This window comes from Cajanus cajan, chromosome 4 (assembly GCF_000230855.2).
Source record: "Cajanus cajan strain Asha chromosome 4, NIPB_CcT2T_4, whole genome shotgun sequence".
NCBI classification, from domain to species: domain Eukaryota; kingdom Viridiplantae; phylum Streptophyta; class Magnoliopsida; order Fabales; family Fabaceae; genus Cajanus; species Cajanus cajan.
In genome coordinates, this window is record NC_138520.1 from 8,420,562 (window position 1) to 8,440,517 (window position 19,956).

The following is a 19,956-nucleotide window of genomic DNA, read 5'->3' on the forward strand; positions in this document are numbered from 1 at the left end:
CTTCACTACACCAAAAAAATGTAATAACGTCACAAATTTTGCGGCGGTTTTAAAGAACCGCCGCCGCTTTCTTATTTAGTTATAACTTACGGCGGTTTTTATAAAATGACGCAATTTTCTATTATTCTCGGGCGGTTTATGTAGACCCGCCGCAGGTGAGTTAAAATATTAGGCTCAAATGTTCCCTCCCCTATGTTCCCTCCCATTTCATCAGGAACACATAGCCTTTCTTAGAAACCTAATCCCCTTGCTCACTCATACTTCATCTCCTTCACTCACGTTCACGCATCTCCCTGCTCAGGAGTGACGTCTCTGCCCTGCCACTGTGAACATTGCTCACGGGCACGAGTTCACAGGGTCACAACGACGAGTTCAAGGGCTCATAGCCTTTGCTTTGCTCTGCCTCTCTTTCGGTGAGTAATCATACATTGGAAACTCTATTTGCATTTGCAGCTCTAACCTCTCTTTCTTTAGGTTCTTGTTCTCCTCCATTAGTTGTTGCTCATTCTTCTCTTCCGTCAAACTCGTGGCATTTTCCTTAGAACAAGAGTTGAGGTACGTAAGGAAACACACTTGGGTTGCACTTTTTCCTCGTTATTTCCCCTAGCATTTGCCTGCAACCCCTCTGAAATTTCTGGTGCTTGAATTCCCATCTTTTTGATGATGTTTTCTTGAATCCCTATTTTGCAATTTTCAAAAATCAGAAACCAAATTAGCAAATGCATGGATCAACAACTTTTTTTTAGGCGAGATTGTTGTATATTAAGTTTATTTACAAAATTTCTCCCCTATTTCATAATACTATTTTTGTAGATTTATCTAGAAAGTTCAAGATTCCAGAGCTTCTTCACAGGGTAACTTTCGTGAGCTGATATTTGTTGTCTTGGTGTCAGTCTCTTGCTGATAAGTTCTCCCTTTAAAATATTGTAATTTCTTTTGGTAGCTTTTCTGGTGATATACTTAATATAATGAGCATGCGTTGCTCTTAAGGTTAATTGTCTGCATGTAGTTTTTTTGTTGTTATGCCTGTCTTTTGATTATTTTTAATAAATGATGTTACTTACAGATAATAAAATAAGCAATTTAATTTTTTTGGAATACATGATAAATCGTTGAATTGAGCGAGCCTGATGTGCTACATTAAAATGCATCGGCTATTACTTAGTTTTTTTTAGGATAAATATGTTCTGTTAGTTCTCATGTTTCTTGGTATAAAAAGGTTTATGGCAATGTGAAGCTCCTATTGGGATAGCATCATATCTTAATATAGAAAATTGTTAAGAGATCTATTTCTAAAGTATTTGAGCAAGCTAAATAAATTTCACTGTCAGCCATGGATCTTTTTTTTTTTTAAATTTTTTTTCAAATTTTTTTTATAGATTAGAATTGATTTCATATCATTGATGAATCCTAATTTGTCACGGGAGATTTCTTCCCTAAGACAATTTCCTTTCTTATTTGTGCTGACATGTTTCCCTCATTGTATTTTAAGCAGAAAAAGAGGTTTGATGGTTCACCTAGGTCCTCAAAAATTACTGCATTTTATGGCTTGAAGACACCTCCTTATGAACTTGTAAGTTTTTCACTCCGTTTCCTGAATGATATTTTTGTTTGAAGATAATTATACTGTTTTGGCCTATATGCTTGAATTATTGAGGCATCTAATTGAGCAGTAAGCTTATCAAAGAAATAATTGCATAGATAGTTACAAATTACAATGACTATTGCCACTTAAGCCATTATAACGATGAAGAAAGAAACCAGGAATTGAGAAAAAGAATATTATATTTGACCAAGGGATGACATTACATAGAAGGTTGTGTTATGATGAAACAATTAAATTAATTTAATCAATTTAAATTAGAATACCAGTACTTCAAATCATTCCGATTTGTTAAACACCCCCAACTTTTAGAATCTTGTTCAGCCAAATTGAGACACACATGCATCGCAAATTTGTGAAGAAAAGTTAAATCACACTATTGTTGGTCAACTCAACAGCTACATAGATTACCACTTAAAAAATTGTGAAGAAAGGAACAGCGACCTACTGAAGATTTGATCACAGATTGCATCCAAATAGAGTAGAGTTTGCACACCATATTTGGCCAATCAAATTCCAGCAATAATTCAATTACATGTGTAGCGGGAATCTAGCTGAGTAAAATATAATTTACGCTACAATAACATAGTTGACGTGCAACTTTAAATGCTATCCCACCTACAATTTCTAAGTTTTATTTTTTCTTTTCTTTGTAACTTGTTTACTGCTCTTTACGCTGTTGGGATACACTATAGTTGATAGTATTTTATATAAATATAAAATATTGGACTTAGAAATTAAAATAAGTGATGATCAACTGTAAATTTTGTTACATTCTATATTTCATGTTCATCTTAATACAAGGAGGAAAATTTTATTTTTAATGACTCGAATCTCCTATAATTTGTTCAAACCTTTAGAGGATGAAAACCCCTGGCTTAGGTAACATTAGATGCAGATTTGACAGGTCATATTTTACCTAACTAAATAAGACTAAGAACATGCATTTAACATTTGAGTCTACTTATATTTATCTAATGGTTCCAATTTGCTGATTGTGCAAATGCTTGAAAAATCCAACTAGGGAGAATCTAGATCTCTCAACAGTCAACTCCTAAAGATTCCGGACTCCAGAGTTTGATGATCTTCCCTGGCAATCCCACCAGCTGGTAATCTTCACTGCACTCAACTTTATTTTCTCTCTATTTGATAGGTGATTTGACATTTCAAAGGGTACAAAAGGGTGTAATGTAAAACAGCAACAACAGAGTGCCTTACATAGAGTAGGAGAAACAAGAAAATTTCCATTCATCATGTAAACTGATGCTCTTAGATTTTTATAAGACTTAGAGCCTATGTGACAAATTGATAATCAGGAATCCTATAACCCTTTTGTGACTCATATAAATTAGATACTCATTATTAATTTGAGTTTATGCCTTCATATTTTATCTTACATATAAAAAACATTACTTAATTTGATTCATGGGTGGCAGAAATCATGGTAATAGCTTGCTGAGAGTGCCTTTTCCACTTTTAAAGGGTGTGGTAAAGTATCTGACCAAACATATATGTTTCTAAAGCAGTTTCTGGTTTAGTATTATGTGATATTTTAAAAATTCATAAATTTTATTGTCCAAGTAAAAGTTTGAATCTAAGTCGTAATTATTTTAATTTCAGGCAGCTGAATTGGAATCTCCAGCAGATTTGAGACGTTCTTCTGAGTCTAGCCATGTTCCTGAAGACAATGGAGGGTCATCATGAGAGATTATTTAGAGTTGCTTCAATTTTAGTTTGTTAGGAGCTTTTAGGACCATCTTTATATTTTTGTTATTTTTATGTACCTAAGTTTCTTAATGTTAAGGATCATTTCTATGTTTGAAAGATGCAAATCTATTATGTACTAAATTTGGATTTAATATTTTTAGTTAATGAATGATGCTTCTATTTGTATCATTTGTATTAAATTATCTTTATCACATATGTTTGAGATGATAATTTAAACAAACAGGTTAAAAAACGTAATTATAATAAAAATTTAATTGCAAATTGGATAAAAATAGATTGTGGCGGTTACAAACTGCCGTAAAATGTACGTTTACATTTGCGGCGGTTAAAAACTGCCTCTAATTTTTAACTAGTATCAGTTTCCAAAATAGCGACACTTTCATAACTGCCGCAATTTTATCAAATATGTTGCGGCTGTTTGTGTGGCGGTTTATAAAACCACCGCAAAATGAAGTCTCGACGCATGACATTGCGGCGGTTTCTAAACTGCCGCAATATAATTTTGTGGCGGTCAAAACCGCCGCCGCTCTTACTAGAAAACCGCCGCAAACAAACAAGTTTCTTGTAGTGCTTGTCTCCCGCTCTTCTCATTTCTCTCCGCTTTTTCTCTCCCGCACAGAATGATTTGAACAAATTAGGGCTTCTCTCCCCCTCTTCTCATTTGTCGCTGGTCTTTCTTTCCCACTCGTCCCCGACCAATTTTCTTCCGTCTCTTCGTCGTCTCTGGTACGCTTTTTCCGATTCCCAATCTTAATTCCATTTCCAATGCGCCTTCTTCTTCCTTCACTCAGATCCTTCTTTTGCAGATTGGAGCGGATTCCTTTCCTTCCCAGATGGCGGTGGCGGCGTCACTACTAGAAAAATTAATATTTGTGACGAATTTTGTGACGGAAAAAATAGCATCGCAAATAGTGACGGATTTTGTGAGGGATTTTTAAGTTTTGTGACGGACAAGAATTTAATGACTTTTGTGACGGATTTTGTGACGGAATATATTCCGTCTCTAAAAATCCGTCACAAATTTCATCACTGAATCAAAAAAAAATATTTGTGACGGATTTTGTGACGGAAAAATTTCCGTCTCTAAAAATCCGTCACAAATTTCATCACTAAATTAAAAAAAATGTTTGTGACGGATTTTGTGACGGAATGAACTTCGTCTCTAAAAAATCCGTCACAAATTTCGTCACTAAAATGAAAAAATTTAGTGACGGATTTTTCCCTCTCAAAATTCCGTCACAAATAGGTTAAAATATTTTGTGAAAAAATTTGTGACAAATTATTCCCTCTCAAAATATTAAATTTTATTTATGAAACTTTTATATTTAAGAATTATGCATAATTAAAGAAAATATGTTAATTTTTTTTAAAAAAATAATAAAATTAAAAATATTTTATTTCATTAAAGGACTGAAAAAATTATGAAATTCATTTAATTAAATAAAAAATTGTCAATTTTGAACATAAGAAACTAAGACATTCATTAAAAATATTTAAAAAAAAACTTGTGAAAATAATAAAAAAAAATATTAATTTAATTTTGGCTTAATTACATTTTTGATCCCTCAAGTATTGTAATTGTGCAATTTTGATCCCTAAGATTTTAATTGGATAATTTTAGTCCCTAAAGAATTGTAATTGTCCAATTTTAGTCCTTTAATTTTTAATTGAACAATTTTAGTCTCTCAAAAATCATAATTGTGCAATTTGAATCTCTCTCATTAAAAATTTAAAATTTTAATATATATATATATAATAATAATAATAATTTAAAATTATACCATTATTTTCTTATTTAAGTTAACATATACTATAATTTTTATTAATGTAACAAATGATATATATTTATTATTACTAAATAAATAAAATTTATATATTATTAATACTTTAATATTGCTAATAAATTAATATCAATAATATTTTTAGTATATTTATAGATAAATTGATAATTTGATAAATATAACTTAGTATATATTAATATACTTTTACAAAAATATAAATATAGTAGATAAGATATGTATATTTATATTTTTGTAAAACTATATTAATATATAATAAGTTATATTTATCAAATTATTAGTTTATATACAAATATACTAATAATATTATTGATATTAATTTATGAATAATATTATAAATATATATATATATATATATATATATATATATATATTTTATGTATTTATTAATAATAAATATATATCATTTGTGTGACACCCTCTACCCCACATACCATAACACAAATAACAAAAATTAAATAACATAATCTTTTTCATAATTGAAATACCAAACATGTTTAATTCAAATCAAAACTCATGTATTTGTGGAATTAAATAGATATTCATACTTCGCAATCCCTAAAGTTTAGGAATTTAGATAAATAGTTTCCTTAGTACTTGAATTTGAATGATTTTCATGTTATTGAATTGATGGATACAATAAAATAAATAGGCATAAAACATAATCAATCCCTAAAGTTTAGGAATTTAGATAAAACTGACTAAGGAAACTAAACAAGAAATTAAGAGAGTATAAACTAGTATATCTAAACTATATCTTATAGAATTATCTTAACAATTTATATTGTTTATAATATAAATATATTTAAACAAAGAATTTAATTGTTTCGGTAATAAAAAATTCATTCGTAAAAATTAAATTCAATATATAATTTAAATAAAATTAGGTATATACATACTAAATCAATTATTCATCTTTCAATATAATACTTGATTTCTTTTGGTTATGATATTTTAATATATTTTATTTAAAATATCAATTAACATATTTTTTTATTTTTTTATTTAATTTATTGTAAAATAATTAAAATATTTAATTTAGCATCATTAAAAAAATAACCATTATAAAATTTATTTTTTTTAGTTTTATTATTTATTATAATACTTTTTAGTTACCGTATTAACCAAAAAATTATTCTTACATTTTTGGGAGAATTTGAAATTCTACTATTTCAAAGAATTTCACAAATGCTTGGAATTCAAATCAAAAGATTAAATTTTTATTTGGGTTTTCTTTCATGAGGAAGAAGACGAACTGCACGAATATAAGTGCAGATGCGCCGAGTAATCGATTACATTAATATGGTAATCGATTACCCCTTTTCAGATTCTGTGCATTTTGCCCCTGGTAATCGATTACACTACTCTGTAATCGATTACATATATCAGAACAAGCAAACACACACTGGTAATCGATTACATGACCATGGTAGGCCACTAAGCCAAAAGCAGCTGATAGTCAGGGCACAACTGTTTTTACTTAAGAGCGTAGAAGCCCAAGTTTGAGAACGGCCCGTTTTGGGCTACTTAAAAATTAAAATATTACAAAAATTAATTTTCATAAATATTCATTATTAAAATACTAATAATTATTAAAAACCTTTAAAACATTCTATAAAAGTCATTAAAATAACTATAAGAAGATAATGTCCACAAATATAAAATAAATAATAATTAACTTATTTATTTATTAAAAAATATCTTTCTAATTTCATAATTTTTAATTTTATATATTTCAAAAGTATTAATTTAGTTATTTATTGAAAAATATAAAATAAATAATATATATATATATATATATATATATATTTCAAAAGTTGAAATGAAATAAGAGATCAAACATGTTTAATTCAAATCAAAACTCATCTATTTGTGAAATTAAATAGATATTCATACATCTCATGCAACAAGGAATACAACAGAACAATCAAAAAGCAAAATATAAACTTGTATAGTTTGTTTGTTTCTCTCATGGTTCTCTTAAGAACTCACAGAGCACTTTAATCCATACAATAAACATCTGACTCATAATTGTCTCTTACAATTACAAATGCATTCCCTTAGGTTTCTCATAGGAACCATAGAGATATTAAAATTATACATTTATATTTAAATATAAGAAAAATAACAAAAGAAGCATGTATATCCAGAACGGTCCGTTCTGGAATCACATTTTAAGGTACAACAGCCATGTCTGGAACAAGTTTAATATTGATTAAAAGATAAATAAAAGTATACAAATTTTTAGACTTATAAATTTCACTTTATTATATAATCATTATAAAATTTATTCTTTTTTAGTTTAATTATTTATTATAATACTTTTTAGTTATCGTATTTACCAAAAAATTATTTTTAATTAAAATATATTTTAGAATTTTAGTTAATTCATTATCATTCACTCTTGATTAAAAAGTAATAAAATATAATTAATTTTTAATTAATTTAATAAAATAAAAACTTTAAAATATATATCTAAAATGTCTTAAATACAAATATTTAATTAATTAATTTTAATATATACTAAATTTAATATTAGAAAATATATAAATATTTTAGTTATAATTTTTATTATCTTTTGATTTAATATTGGATTTCTTTTGATTATGAAAGATATTTACCTGGATTTGAGTTATGATTGTTATAATCTTTTGATTTAATATTGGATTTTATTTATTATAAAATATAATAAATAAAAGCTAAAATTTGTAGCAATTTCTTTGATACAAATATGTAATTAATTTTAATATATAATAAATTTAATATCAGAATATTTATTATAATTTTAGTTATGATTTATATAATCTTTTGATTTAATATTAAATTTCTTTTGATTAAAATATTTTAATGTATTTTATTGAAATATCAGTTAACATATTTTATTATATGTTCATTTTAATTAAATTATTTTTTAAGAATATTTTTGTTTTTTTGTCTTAAATTTTTGAATTTCTATATTTTAATTTTAATAATTTTTTATTTATATTATTTATTAATTTTTTTTCTTTTTTAATGATTTATAAAATTATTGAAATTTTATAATTAACAAAAAACTAAAAATATTTAATATAATAAAATTTAATTTAATTTAATGTACGATCATTGCAAAGCTTATTACATTGTCGTAATAAAAAATATTTTAGGTATTAATCAACTCATTATATAAAATCATTTGTGATTGAATGACAATTTATATCAATAAAATACATATATAACTAAATTAAAAAAAATTAATAATCTCATTTAATAATCATCAGGATAATTGGGTGGGAAATCATTATCGAACCTACTATAATAATGGATTCAAAATCGAGTAGGTAATTCAAACTTCAAACTTCAAATATCAAAATTTAATATTAATCGAGTAGGATAATTGTTTAATCTCATTTAATATTAATTGAGTAGGATAATTGTTTAAGGACATGGGTTTCAAACTTCAAAGTTTTTGATTTGGCAGCCCCATTTTCAGAACCCGCCCAAATATCAAAATTTCTTTTCGTTTCCTCTTCAAGAATACACCAATCCGCGTCGTGTAACGCAATTCAATCTTCGCCCTTCATTATCGCAAGATCAACGGCCTTCCGTACTCCTCCCTGCCACATCACCGATCCGCGCACTGTCACACTCTCAAACGAATACCACCCATTCATTTTCCCAACAAATCAACGCTCAATATTCCCCATTCATCTCTCTCACCGTTCTCGCACACACCGCAAGTTCAAAATCCCATTCAACTCAATGAATACCACCATCCATAAACCTTAAACAAATCAACGATCAATATTCCCCCATTCAACTCTACTGGATGCCCACAACTCAAACGACGCCGTTGGCACCGCCCTTCAGCTGCAGGTCCTCCCTGTCGCTCTGCTCTTCCTCTTCTACTCCCTCCTACCTCTCCTCCTCCCTCTCCCCTCCCCCTTGCTCTCCCTCGTTGCCTCCTTCGCCTTCGCCCTAGAGTTCCTCCTTTTCTACCTTCAGCGCAAAGACCCCACCGGCGTCGAGAATCGCTACTACGACCTCTTCCTCCTCCCCATCGCCCTCTGCCTCTTCTGCACTCTCTTCCACGTCAGATCTCCCCTCTCCCATTTCCCCAGACTGGGCCTCGGCCTCGGCCTCATTCTCCAGGGCACTTGGCTCCTCCAAATGGGCCTCTCTCCCTTCTCGGGCTTCGTCGCCCATGGCTGCTCCTTGCACCGGCCCAGTAGAGGCAACTACACCTTGCGGTGCCAGGGTCACCTTGAGTTTCACAGAGCTAGGCGCATCAGGGGCGAGCGTGCTTAAGCCCCTAGCTTGTCTGTATAGATAATTTCAAGCATTGGTTGTTGTTTAGCTGTTAATGCGGTTTCTTTCAAGATTATGTAACGTTCTATTATGAATGAAATTATCGTCTTTCTGCTCCAATTGTTTCACTTTAGCTGAACCTTATTTTGATATTTTGCTCTGGTAATCGATTACAATAAATGGGTAATCGATTACCAGAGAACCTTTTAATAAGTAAATTTCGAACATATGATGTCTGGTAATCGATTACATGTATAGGTAATCGATTACCAGACTCTTAAAAACAATGGTTTCCTTAGATTTAGTCATCAACAGTTAGTGAGGGATTCATCCCATTTTGTGACGGATTTAATCCCTCACAAATTGCGAGGGATTTAATCCCTCGCAAATTGTGACGGATTCTACTTAATTAAAGTCATCACAGTTTGTGACGGATTTAATCCCTCACAAATTGCGAGGGATTTAATCCCTCGCAAATTGTGACGGATTCTACTTAATTAGAGTCATCACAGTTTGTGACGGATTTAATCCCTCACAAATTGCGAGGGATTTAATCCCTCACAAATTGCGACGAATTTTTATTAATTTCTAAACATTTATTGTTACAAATTAGTGACGGAAATTATATTGTTTGTGACGCCTTAATTCCGTCACTAATTGTGACGGAGAAAATAATCCGTCACTAAATATTTTGTGACGCCAAATTTTGTGACGGAATCATTTCCGTCACAAATTCCGTCACTAACTTATTTGTGACGGATTTTTTGAAGTTTAGTGACGGATTTTTTCCCTCTCTAATTTTAATTTTTCTAGTAGTGCGTGGTGGTGGTGGTGGTGGTGAGGCTTGAGGGGGAGGGCGAAGCGGTTGCGGGCGGTCCTGGATCCGAGGCGGTGGGGGCGGGAGAGGGAGTCGGGGTCGGAGTCAGGCTCGGAGGCGTGATCGGGAGGGGCGGCGGCAGCGGTGGTGGTGGGCGGCGCTGGTGTGGTTCTTGGCGGTGCCGCCCCATTTCAAGAAGGGGAGGGAGAAGTTGTGGAGCGGCTGCGACTTGACCGGAGGAGGCGCCGGTGCGGTGGCCATTCCCTCCAGCTTAGTTGGTAAACGGCTTTGTAGGGAATGAGAAGAGAAGAGGGTGCGTTGGTCTGGTCTGGTCTGCTCTGGTATGGGAAACTAAACTAGAGTTGCTTCTTTTCTTTAATTCGCTGCTTAAATTCTAATGCCTTTTCTTCTTCGCATTTTTACCCTTCGCCTTTCTCCTTATTCTCCTTCTCTTCCTTTTCCTTCAAACCCACTATGTTGTTTCATGGGATGGGATCCCACTATCCTTTACTAATCAAACAATTTCCTCTTTTATAAATTCCTTTTTATCCACACATAATTAACCTAATTCTTTTTAACATGCTTTCTTTCACCTAAAAGTTTTTCATTAATTTTAAACAATCATGTAGAAAAATATATGTTGTTGTTGATACTTCTTTTATCCAAAATTACTTTTTTTAATTGTTTTTCTCAAATTCACGTATTGTTTTATCTACTTACAATTTTTAATCCTTATTTTTCTTTTTGAGAATCATATGTATCATCCTTATTTGATTTTCAATTATTAATATTTTTCGTTTTCTTATTTATTAATGCTATACTTATCTTATACCTTCCTTTTTCTTTCTTAAAATTCTAACAGATTGCTAGTAAGCTTGAGGTCCTTCCTGGCTCTGTTTCGTGTGGGATATGAAGAAGCCATCAAGTATGGTGGCAGAGTAATACTTGGTGATCGCCCTGTACAGGTTGGATGAGATTTTCTTTTCAAAGCATTGGAGATATATTGGATTGTACTAAATTAATGGAGACTCTAGTGCATGAACAAGATCGGTAAGTCCAAGCACTTAGTTTAATTTGCAGTTTCATTTTTCCAAAACATCAAGTGCATATTTTATTTGAGAAATATTAATATCTTTTATTGATTGAGCTACTTCAATTCAATGGAAGTATTGCAATCATCCAAGATTTTTGCTCTAAAATTGTCTAAAGAAATATTGCCTTAACTCGTTAATGCTGTCTTGATCATTGTTGAAATTATATAGTTTTAGATATTGAGGGAGAACAAAAAAAACTAGAAAATGAAACATTTAGTTGATGTTAACTGGGATGTATGATGTGACATCCTCTACCCCAACATAAATACAATAGATATAAACCATCTATATATAAATTCTTTCTTAGTCTAATATAACATAATTATCTCAAGTATCATTGGGTAAAAGATGCACATTCATAATTTTCAACTATAAGTATCAAATTGTCAAGAAATAATAAAATAAAGATTATAGATTAATCCCAGTAAAGGTGGCAGAGCCTCCTAGTTAGGAATTAACTTATAATCTTTTAGTAAAATTATAATATGACAAAAATACACACTTTCAACATAAATAACATAAAAATTACAAAAGAAAAATAATAATAATTTAACAATAAGTCTAGCTAATCCCGATGTCACATCCTATCAGAGCGAAACCCAAACAGAAGCCTAAGCTTCACCACCAACATCCTCAGCCTCATGCTAATTATCTGCATCATAATTTAAATATACACAAAAATGACAAGGGAGTGAGAAACTTCTCACTCAGTTGCAGATATAGAAATAAAAGTTAAATAGCACACACACACAATATAATTCACATATATAATCAATCTCACATATATGCTTATGTATAATGATTTTCTTGACTTGACTCACTAATGTATGCATGTGGCGCCATACGGAAGTTACAGAATTCATCACTGGTGACCCGAAGGCACACCTATACAATTGTCGGTGACCCTAAGGTACACCTATCATTGGTGTTCATACACCTCGTTAGCATATCGTGGGTGACCCAAAGGTACACCTTGTTAGTCGTGGGTATGCGGCCTCAGCGGCACACCTGGAGTAATATGTGCATATGATGCATGTCATACATTCACAGACTCAACCTTTAGCATGTTACACATATCATATTCATATTTCATAATTAAGAATTATTTCAATAATCCAATTTAATAGTCCAATAGTCCAACAGTCCAAACAGTCCAACAGTCCAACAGTCCAACAATCCAACAATCCAACAGTCCAACAATCCAACAGTCCAGAGGTTGCTTAGGTATCATATTTTTCAATAATAATATATTAAGATCTTTTAAGTAAAGTAGGAAGCTTAAAAGGTAATATAAGATAATAAGGAGGCTCAGCCTTCCATTTAAATAATAGATTACAAATTTATAAATACTTAGGAGGCTTAGCCTTCCATTCAAATAACAGATTCTAATATGTAAATAAATAAGATATAAAACAAAACACATCAATAATACATATTCAAAGAAATAAACAACAGGCAAGGGATCGGGAGCCAATCCAACAAACAAACTATTTAACAATTATTCCCACACCCCCAAGCGAGGTTTCCCACTCCCCCCTTTACCTGGATAAATAGGAATTTGGGCAGAATCTCCTCTCTTTCTCCTTAAACCGGAACCGGAACTAGAGCAGAACCTTCTCTATTCTCCTCCTCTTTTCACAACCTAGGCAGAACCTTCTCTCTTATTTTCTCTCTAGAATTCCTTCTCTCTAAACTTTTCTTCTCTCTAGTTATGAATTTTCAAAATCCTTAGGTCCCTATTTATAGAAATTTTGAAGTTACTATGCACTATGCACTATTCATTAAAATAATATTATAAGTTACTATGCACTATGCACTATTCATTAAAATAATATTATAAGTTACTATGCACTATTCATTATTATATTCAAATTTATTAAAAAATTTGAACTCGCGTCCCTCGTGCAGCCGCCCCTTCACTATGCAATTGCATAGTGAAATACTATTCATACATACGTATACATAAATAGTAAAATACGTATATGTAAATAGTAAAATACATATACATGAATAGTAAAATACGGGAATAAAATACTTATTCACATAATAAATAACTCTTTTCATTTGAATAAAATTTTGGGATATTACATATGACAATATATGGATATTGATATTGACAATAACCTTGGGAGAACTACTCCACAAAAGCTAGCCATTGTAGTTTGGAGAGCCCAAGGCCTTATAAACCCCACACTAAAATCTCATACTAAAGCATATATGTTTAATAAACCTACTGTACTGACTATTTTTGCTTGATTCTATTATCTTTATCTATTTTATTTTTATGCTTTAAAAGTATTAACTTGAAGTACATGCTGAATGTATTTGTATCAGTTGTATTCATCAGGGAGCGAACGTTGTGCTCAATTTTCTGAGTCATGGAATAAGATTGGTATGTTATTTGAACTGAACTCCTGGCATAAATTTTTTTTTTTTTTATGAACATGATATGTAACTGTCGAATATAGAGATAATGTTATCCTTTTATGGTTAATAATAGCATTTAATTTTCTTGAGTTAATCTTTAGGTTTTAAAATGGTATTGCTAGAAAAGGGAGAGAATTCCCTTCTCACCAAGTAGATGAAAGCTAATATGAGAAATTTGAAAGCTTGTTTTATGATAAGGGGATAATTTTTGTAGTTTTGGGTGTAATCAATGCTTCTTCTCCCCCCTCCTTATCTTTGTTTCTGTATCTCTCTTTCTCTTAGAAGTTTTCTGTGGACAAAAGAAAAGGCTAGGTACTAGTTTTTTTGGGCAGTATTTCCTTTCTTGTACAGAATTAAATTTTTGTAGCTGTTCTATATATTTTCCATGGACTGAAGCTAATTGATATCCAAGCAGAGTGTTATATTGGTCACTAGTTTAAGGATAAGATTATTCTTATTATTCTTCTGTTTTTTGCTTCTTTGTTGGATCCGGTTGCAAACATTGGTATGGTGGAGCTTGGTGAGAAGGAGCTTGCCATATTCCTTGCTGATAGAAGATCAATAGGCAAGCCATTTTTTAGAAATGGTATGTGCTGAATACAAACAAATTTTTATTTGTCTTTTTGTTTCTGTTCATCTTACAGGATCTGTGTCAAAAACTATTCCCAGGTTTAAATAGTTTCTTTTTTACCTCCTGTTATATTTTTTAACAATGGTCCAACAAGGAACATTCTTTGCAAAACTTACAATTATACTTTGTAAATTCATTGTAAAGATTGTGTGTTTTACCCAAATCAGACTAGTTGCAGGTATGCTGTTAATTCTGAGTATGTTTTTTTGTCTATACATACTTGTGTTAGGGACTCCTGAGCTTTTCCTTATAGCAGATATGTTGCATATATCTAGGTATACTTGTATAAAACTGATTTGTTATTGATTTTTCCTTCTATGCTACAAATTGAGTGTTTCATTTGCTGCTGAGAATATTTTCAATAGAGGAATTGGGAATTTGATAGAGGTGAAAATCAAATTTTTGATTTGTTAAAGATTTGAATTTACCTGATTGACCTTCTATTTGAGCAAAAATTTGTTAGAATGTAGGGGTGGTGAGAAGTTAAATCATTTTCAATTTTCCGTTACACCCACCAGCAGAGCTCAATAAGTGTGTGTGTGTGTGTGTGTGTGTGTGTTAGTGAGTGTTACTTATAACTGAAATTCAATATCCGAAAAGGGGTAAAAGTTTTATAAAATTTCCAGTAATTCTACTTGACTTACAATTACAAATGGTTGTTTTGTGTCATAAATGGTAGATGAATGTTTCAGATTTTAGGTGATAAGGATCACATGTGCCTTGTCTTGACCTATTGAAAATATTAATTCAGGAATTCCATCTCTTGTTGCCATTCCTGCTGGATGTCGAGCTACTAAATGTATTAATAGGTGAGTTTTATTATAAAACCAAGGGTTGATTTGAGAATAGATAATTCAAATTTTGTAATTCCTTTTTTACTTTATTAACAGAGGGTAATTCACATTTAAATTAAATTAGGTCATACAAATTATTATATCATGTGTTTAGTGAGTCTACTTACATAAGTCATATTCTTCTGCATGGTTTAAAAAAAAATCTACTGCATGGAATTACTATACATTATTTTCCGTGTTAGGTTTGTTGGTGAGCTTACTGTTGACAAGGTTACAAATTGGTTTGCAACAACTGTATTGGCTTTACCTCAAATTAACTACTACTCAAAGGAAACACTGGTAATTTGTTTAAACTTTAAAGGATCATTCTCTTTTTCTGTAAATATGCGTGGTATTTTTTCTTTTTCTCTGGAGCAATTTTTTTGTAATATAAAGAAATTCCTTGAATAATGAACATCTGTAATGATCATGGATGAGGGGTTAATGTAGTACAATATTGGGTATGAACAAGCTTGATTATGTTCCTTGTCTTCCCTTGAGGTTTCCCTCCTTTTTGACTATTTAATTTGGTCAGTTTCAGTATATTTTTTCCTTGAATCTCTACAGAACTAACAGATTATTTTGGTTTATAATACACCCTTTGCTAAAATTGCTTGGCTCTCAATTGTATAAGAGGCTGTTTTTGTATGTTGGAGTAAGCTACATCACTTTTATATAAAGATAGTTTCTCTCTGCAGCATTTTGATTATAAGTTTTTCTAAACACAAATAAGATAATCCAAATCAAACGCACTTCCCTGACTCGTCACCCTTCTTGGCAGCAAAAATTCATTCAAATGAACACCTTTCTTTTTAAATGCCTTCTTCAAATCTTATCTAGTCAGTCTAGCATACTCTCTTTTCCAGCTTGATGAAAACCTTGTGTAGATCTTTTCATTTCCTTTTACATTTCTCCATCAACCTTGCAAAAGATATATTGTTGATTTATTTCCATGGTTGACCTCCTAGTAATAAAACCAAATTGGTTCTCTACTGAATGAATCTTGTCTTGATCTTTGATCAACTACTCTCTCCCATATGCTCATAGTGTGGCTATGATGAGCTTTACCATTTTGTAGTTGGTATAGTTCTGTATGTCTTCTTCATTCCTCTAAATAGAGATCAAAGTGATTCTCCTTCATTCATCTAGCCTTTCTTAAACCTCTGCCAAATTATCAAGCATTAACCATTAAACAATCACATGTTTGTGCATGTCAAAAAGATTCAACAATGTTTTATGTTAGAATTTGAGTGCCTAACATAACCTCCACTTTTATCCCAACTCAAGATCAGCTATTTAAAGCTTCACAACAATGCACAACATGGGTGTAGTTTAAGAAGTGACAACTAATTACCTAAAAAGAAAGTGAATAAGTGATAACCAAATTCTCATTAATTGTATTTGGATTTATTTTTAAGCTTATAGAAATATAGCTATATCATCGAATATTGACCAATATTTTTTGTTATTCTTAGACTTTGTAGTGATTTGGCTTGTCATATAGATGGTTTCATCGCGGCTGTGGCTCACACTCATGTTCTTCAGGAAGGTCTTGTCACAGGAAGGGCAATTGATGTTATTGCTACTGCAAATACTGCTGCTGAGGTGGCCTTGATGCTTGTTAGGCCGGGAAAAAAGGTAATCAATTTTAAGAATTTTTTCCCCTGTATTTGAATTTTTGTATGATTTGATTTGGAACATGTTGCCTCTATTAATTGTATGTTTGGTAGATAGGTATAAGGTCATCACTATATAAGAAATCTAGCTTAGTAAAATTAGGTTGCTTCATGTGTATTGTTTGAAGGGGTTTCTTTGCCTAAATGTGTGCCTTGTGGATTTTGATCTCTAAATGATGAAAAGTATCGTGGCTATGGATATACTCCAATGAAGCTTTATTGTCATAGTTACACTGATAGAGGTCATTCATTATTTTTCATGTGTTGTCTTGCCGATTAAGCACATCATTAATCTTGGGAACTCCTCTTGATGTCTGTATTGTTCTTTTATCTTCATTTTAAATGATATCATGCATTTTCATAAAAAAGACTTGATATTTTTGTTTTGATTGAAATTGTTTCAATAATAGGCTCTGGTAATCGATTACAATAAATGGGTAATCGATTACCAGAGAACCTTTTAATAAGTAAATTTCGAACATATGATTTTCATTGTCTGGTAATCGATTACATGTATAGGTAATCGATTACCAGACTCTTAAAAACAAATGGTTCCCTGAAATTTAGTCATCAACAGTTAGTGAGGGATTCATCCCAGTTAGTGACGGATAAAATCCGTCGCAAATTGTGACGGATTTAATCCCTCACAATTTGTGAGGGATTTAATCCCTCACAATTTGTGAGGGATTTAATCCCTCACAAACTGCGAGGGATTAAATCCCTCGCAAACTGCGAGGGATTAAATCCCTCGCAAACTGCGAGGGATTAAATCCCTCGCAAACTGTGACGGATTCTACTTAATTAAAGTCATCACAGTTTGTGACGGATTTAATCCCTCACAAATTGCGACGGATTTTTATTAATTTCTAAACATTTATTATTAGAAATTAGTGACGGAAATTATACTGTTTGTGATGCCTTAATTCTGTCACTAATTGTGACGAAAAAAATAATCTGTCACTAAATATTTTGTGACGCCAAATTTTGTGACGGAATCATTTCCGTCACAAATTCCGTCACTAATTAATTTGTGACGGATTTTATCAAAATTAGTGACGGATTTGATCCCTCTCTAATTTTAATTTTTCTAGTAATAAAATAATAATAATAATACTTGTCATCAATTTTATAACTAATAGTGTATAAAAGGCATTCCATACCTCCATGAATTATTTAAAATAAATAAATAATAAAAATTTTATAGTAATAAGTGGTTATTAAAAATACAGATAGTTATGAAGTGAAATTTACAAAAAGAATAAAAAATTATAATTTATAAAAAGATAGTTATTAAAGTTGTCTAAAAATATGAACACCGTAAGAGATAATCCCCTTTATTAATAACTAGCAGGAAAAAGGCACTCCGTGCCTGCATTATATTAAAAGGAAAAAAAATGAGAAGTTACTCATAAGAAATGTAATTATTGAAAAATAAATAAATGATAAAATGGTCAATGTAAAAATGAAAACCAAAAGTAGTTATTGAAAGTGGTATTCCCTTTATATATTAGTATTAGTATAGATTCATTAATTTCAAGTTCTTAAATTTGATTAAAAAGTATTTTTTCTAACATTTTAAAATAAAAGGGTATAATGGTAAAAAAAAGTAGAGACCATACATTAGTATAGATATACGTTAACAATGTCATTCGTGAACTGGAAGATGAAACCTTGGAGGATAATTTCAAAACATTTTATTATGGAAAGTGAATGGACAATTTTAAAACATATATAAGATAAAAATGGAAAGTGTATAGACGGAATTAACAAATATCTCATGTTCTAAAATAGTAATTAAAAATTTAAATATAGTACTAAAAATGAAAAAGAGGAAAATATATTAGACAAATAATTAAATTAACTTTTAAAACAATAAATTTTATAATTACGATGATAACAGTAATAATAGTGATAACGGTTCAAATGACAAGAGTGACATTAAGAATGATAGAGATAATCACGATGATGATTATGATAATTTTATTTATAATATTTTAATTAAACTATTTAATTATTACAATTTAAAAATTGAGATTAAATATTTTCATTCTCACATAAATATAATAAAAATAAAAAAAGAGTGAAATATACTAATGACAAATGATTAAATATTTAAAACAATAAATTTTATAATTATTAACAATATCATGATGGTGATGAATACACGGCCAAACATGCCTATAATATAAAATTTCTCAATCATTATGATCCCGCCTAAGGGTCTCAAATCATAACAAATAAGAAATATAAAATAAGAAATACAAAATACAATACACAACTCATGTAAAAAAAAATCTAATACCAATAGGGTACTTAACAAATAATTGATATAAAAAAAATTAAAATTGCATTGTACCATAACACCAAAATACATTAACAACAAAATACCGATAGGGCATAATTATCATTAACGTAATATAAAATTAATTAGAGAAATAATTAAATTATTTCATTCACACAAATTTCTTATAACTATACCCACGATAAGTATGTTCACAATCATATAAAATTATATTACTCATGCGTAACAAAATATAATAAAATTATATCACTACAAGAATGTTGCGATTTAGAGTCGGCCAAAAGCCGACTCTAAATCATAAAAATTGACGTAATATTGTCGGTTATTTGTCGGTTTTTGGCTGACGCTAAATAAGTCGACCTAATTTTTTTTGTGTCGGCTAAGCCGTCACTAACAAATTTATTTATTTTAATTTTTCATTGTCGGTTAAGCCGACACTATGTTGACACAAAATTTATTTTATTTTTTTCTTTATCTTCATTTTCCAGCTTATCATTTATTTGGTCGTATTTTTAACATTCCTAGGACTCGATCCGTGAACCTTGAGGTCTTAAGTGAACTTGCCGCTTATTCACCGTTTTCTTGTAGTGTATTATGCATGAACAATATATGAAATAAGTAGAAAACAAACAACTATTAATATAAATAAGGGTAAAAAAAAACAAAAAATTAATTCTAGTGTAAACATGCTACCAAAGAGAGTACAACATACTAACATGTCACTTAAATAACAAGAGGATAAATTGATCGCACCGAAAAGAG

General features: G+C 30.6%; 1 protein-coding gene and 2 long non-coding RNA genes across 7 annotated transcripts; 2 read left to right on the forward strand and 1 right to left on the reverse strand.

The window, feature by feature from the left end:
- The first annotated feature begins 18 nt into the window (after positions 1–18).
- LOC114915743 (uncharacterized) lies at positions 19–4,164 on the forward strand. Of its 3 annotated transcripts, XR_014432922.1 has the most exons (8): positions 19–413; positions 475–555; positions 814–854; positions 1,496–1,573; positions 2,628–2,712; positions 3,040–3,091; positions 3,224–4,057; positions 4,138–4,164. It is a non-coding gene; the product is annotated as an uncharacterized LOC114915743 (long non-coding RNA). The 3 variants fall into 3 exon arrangements; XR_014432920.1 differs by lacking the exon at positions 814–854 and having other exon boundaries at positions 22–413; XR_014432921.1 differs by lacking the exons at positions 814–854; positions 3,040–3,091 and having other exon boundaries at positions 26–413.
- A 7,498-nt stretch (positions 4,165–11,662) lies between these two features.
- LOC145956684 (uncharacterized) lies at positions 11,663–13,378 on the reverse strand. Its single transcript, XR_014432923.1, has 2 exons — positions 12,868–13,378; positions 11,663–11,977 (listed from the first exon to the last, which is right to left on the reverse strand). It is a non-coding gene; the product is annotated as an uncharacterized LOC145956684 (long non-coding RNA).
- Positions 13,379–14,193: 815 nt separating this feature from the next.
- LOC145956683 (uncharacterized) lies at positions 14,194–16,987 on the forward strand. Of its 3 annotated transcripts, none has more exons than XM_083072169.1 (4): positions 14,194–14,338; positions 15,135–15,192; positions 15,420–15,516; positions 16,721–16,987. In XM_083072169.1, exons 1-4 carry the CDS (start codon positions 14,260–14,262, stop codon positions 16,829–16,831), a joined length of 345 nt encoding a protein of 114 aa, XP_082928295.1. In that variant the 5' UTR covers positions 14,194–14,259; the 3' UTR covers positions 16,832–16,987. The 3 variants fall into 3 exon arrangements, with proteins under 3 accessions (XP_082928295.1, XP_082928296.1, XP_082928294.1); XM_083072170.1 differs by having other exon boundaries at positions 16,692–16,985; XM_083072168.1 differs by lacking the exon at positions 16,721–16,987 and having other exon boundaries at positions 15,420–15,707.
- Positions 16,988–19,956: the final 2,969 nt, after the last annotated feature.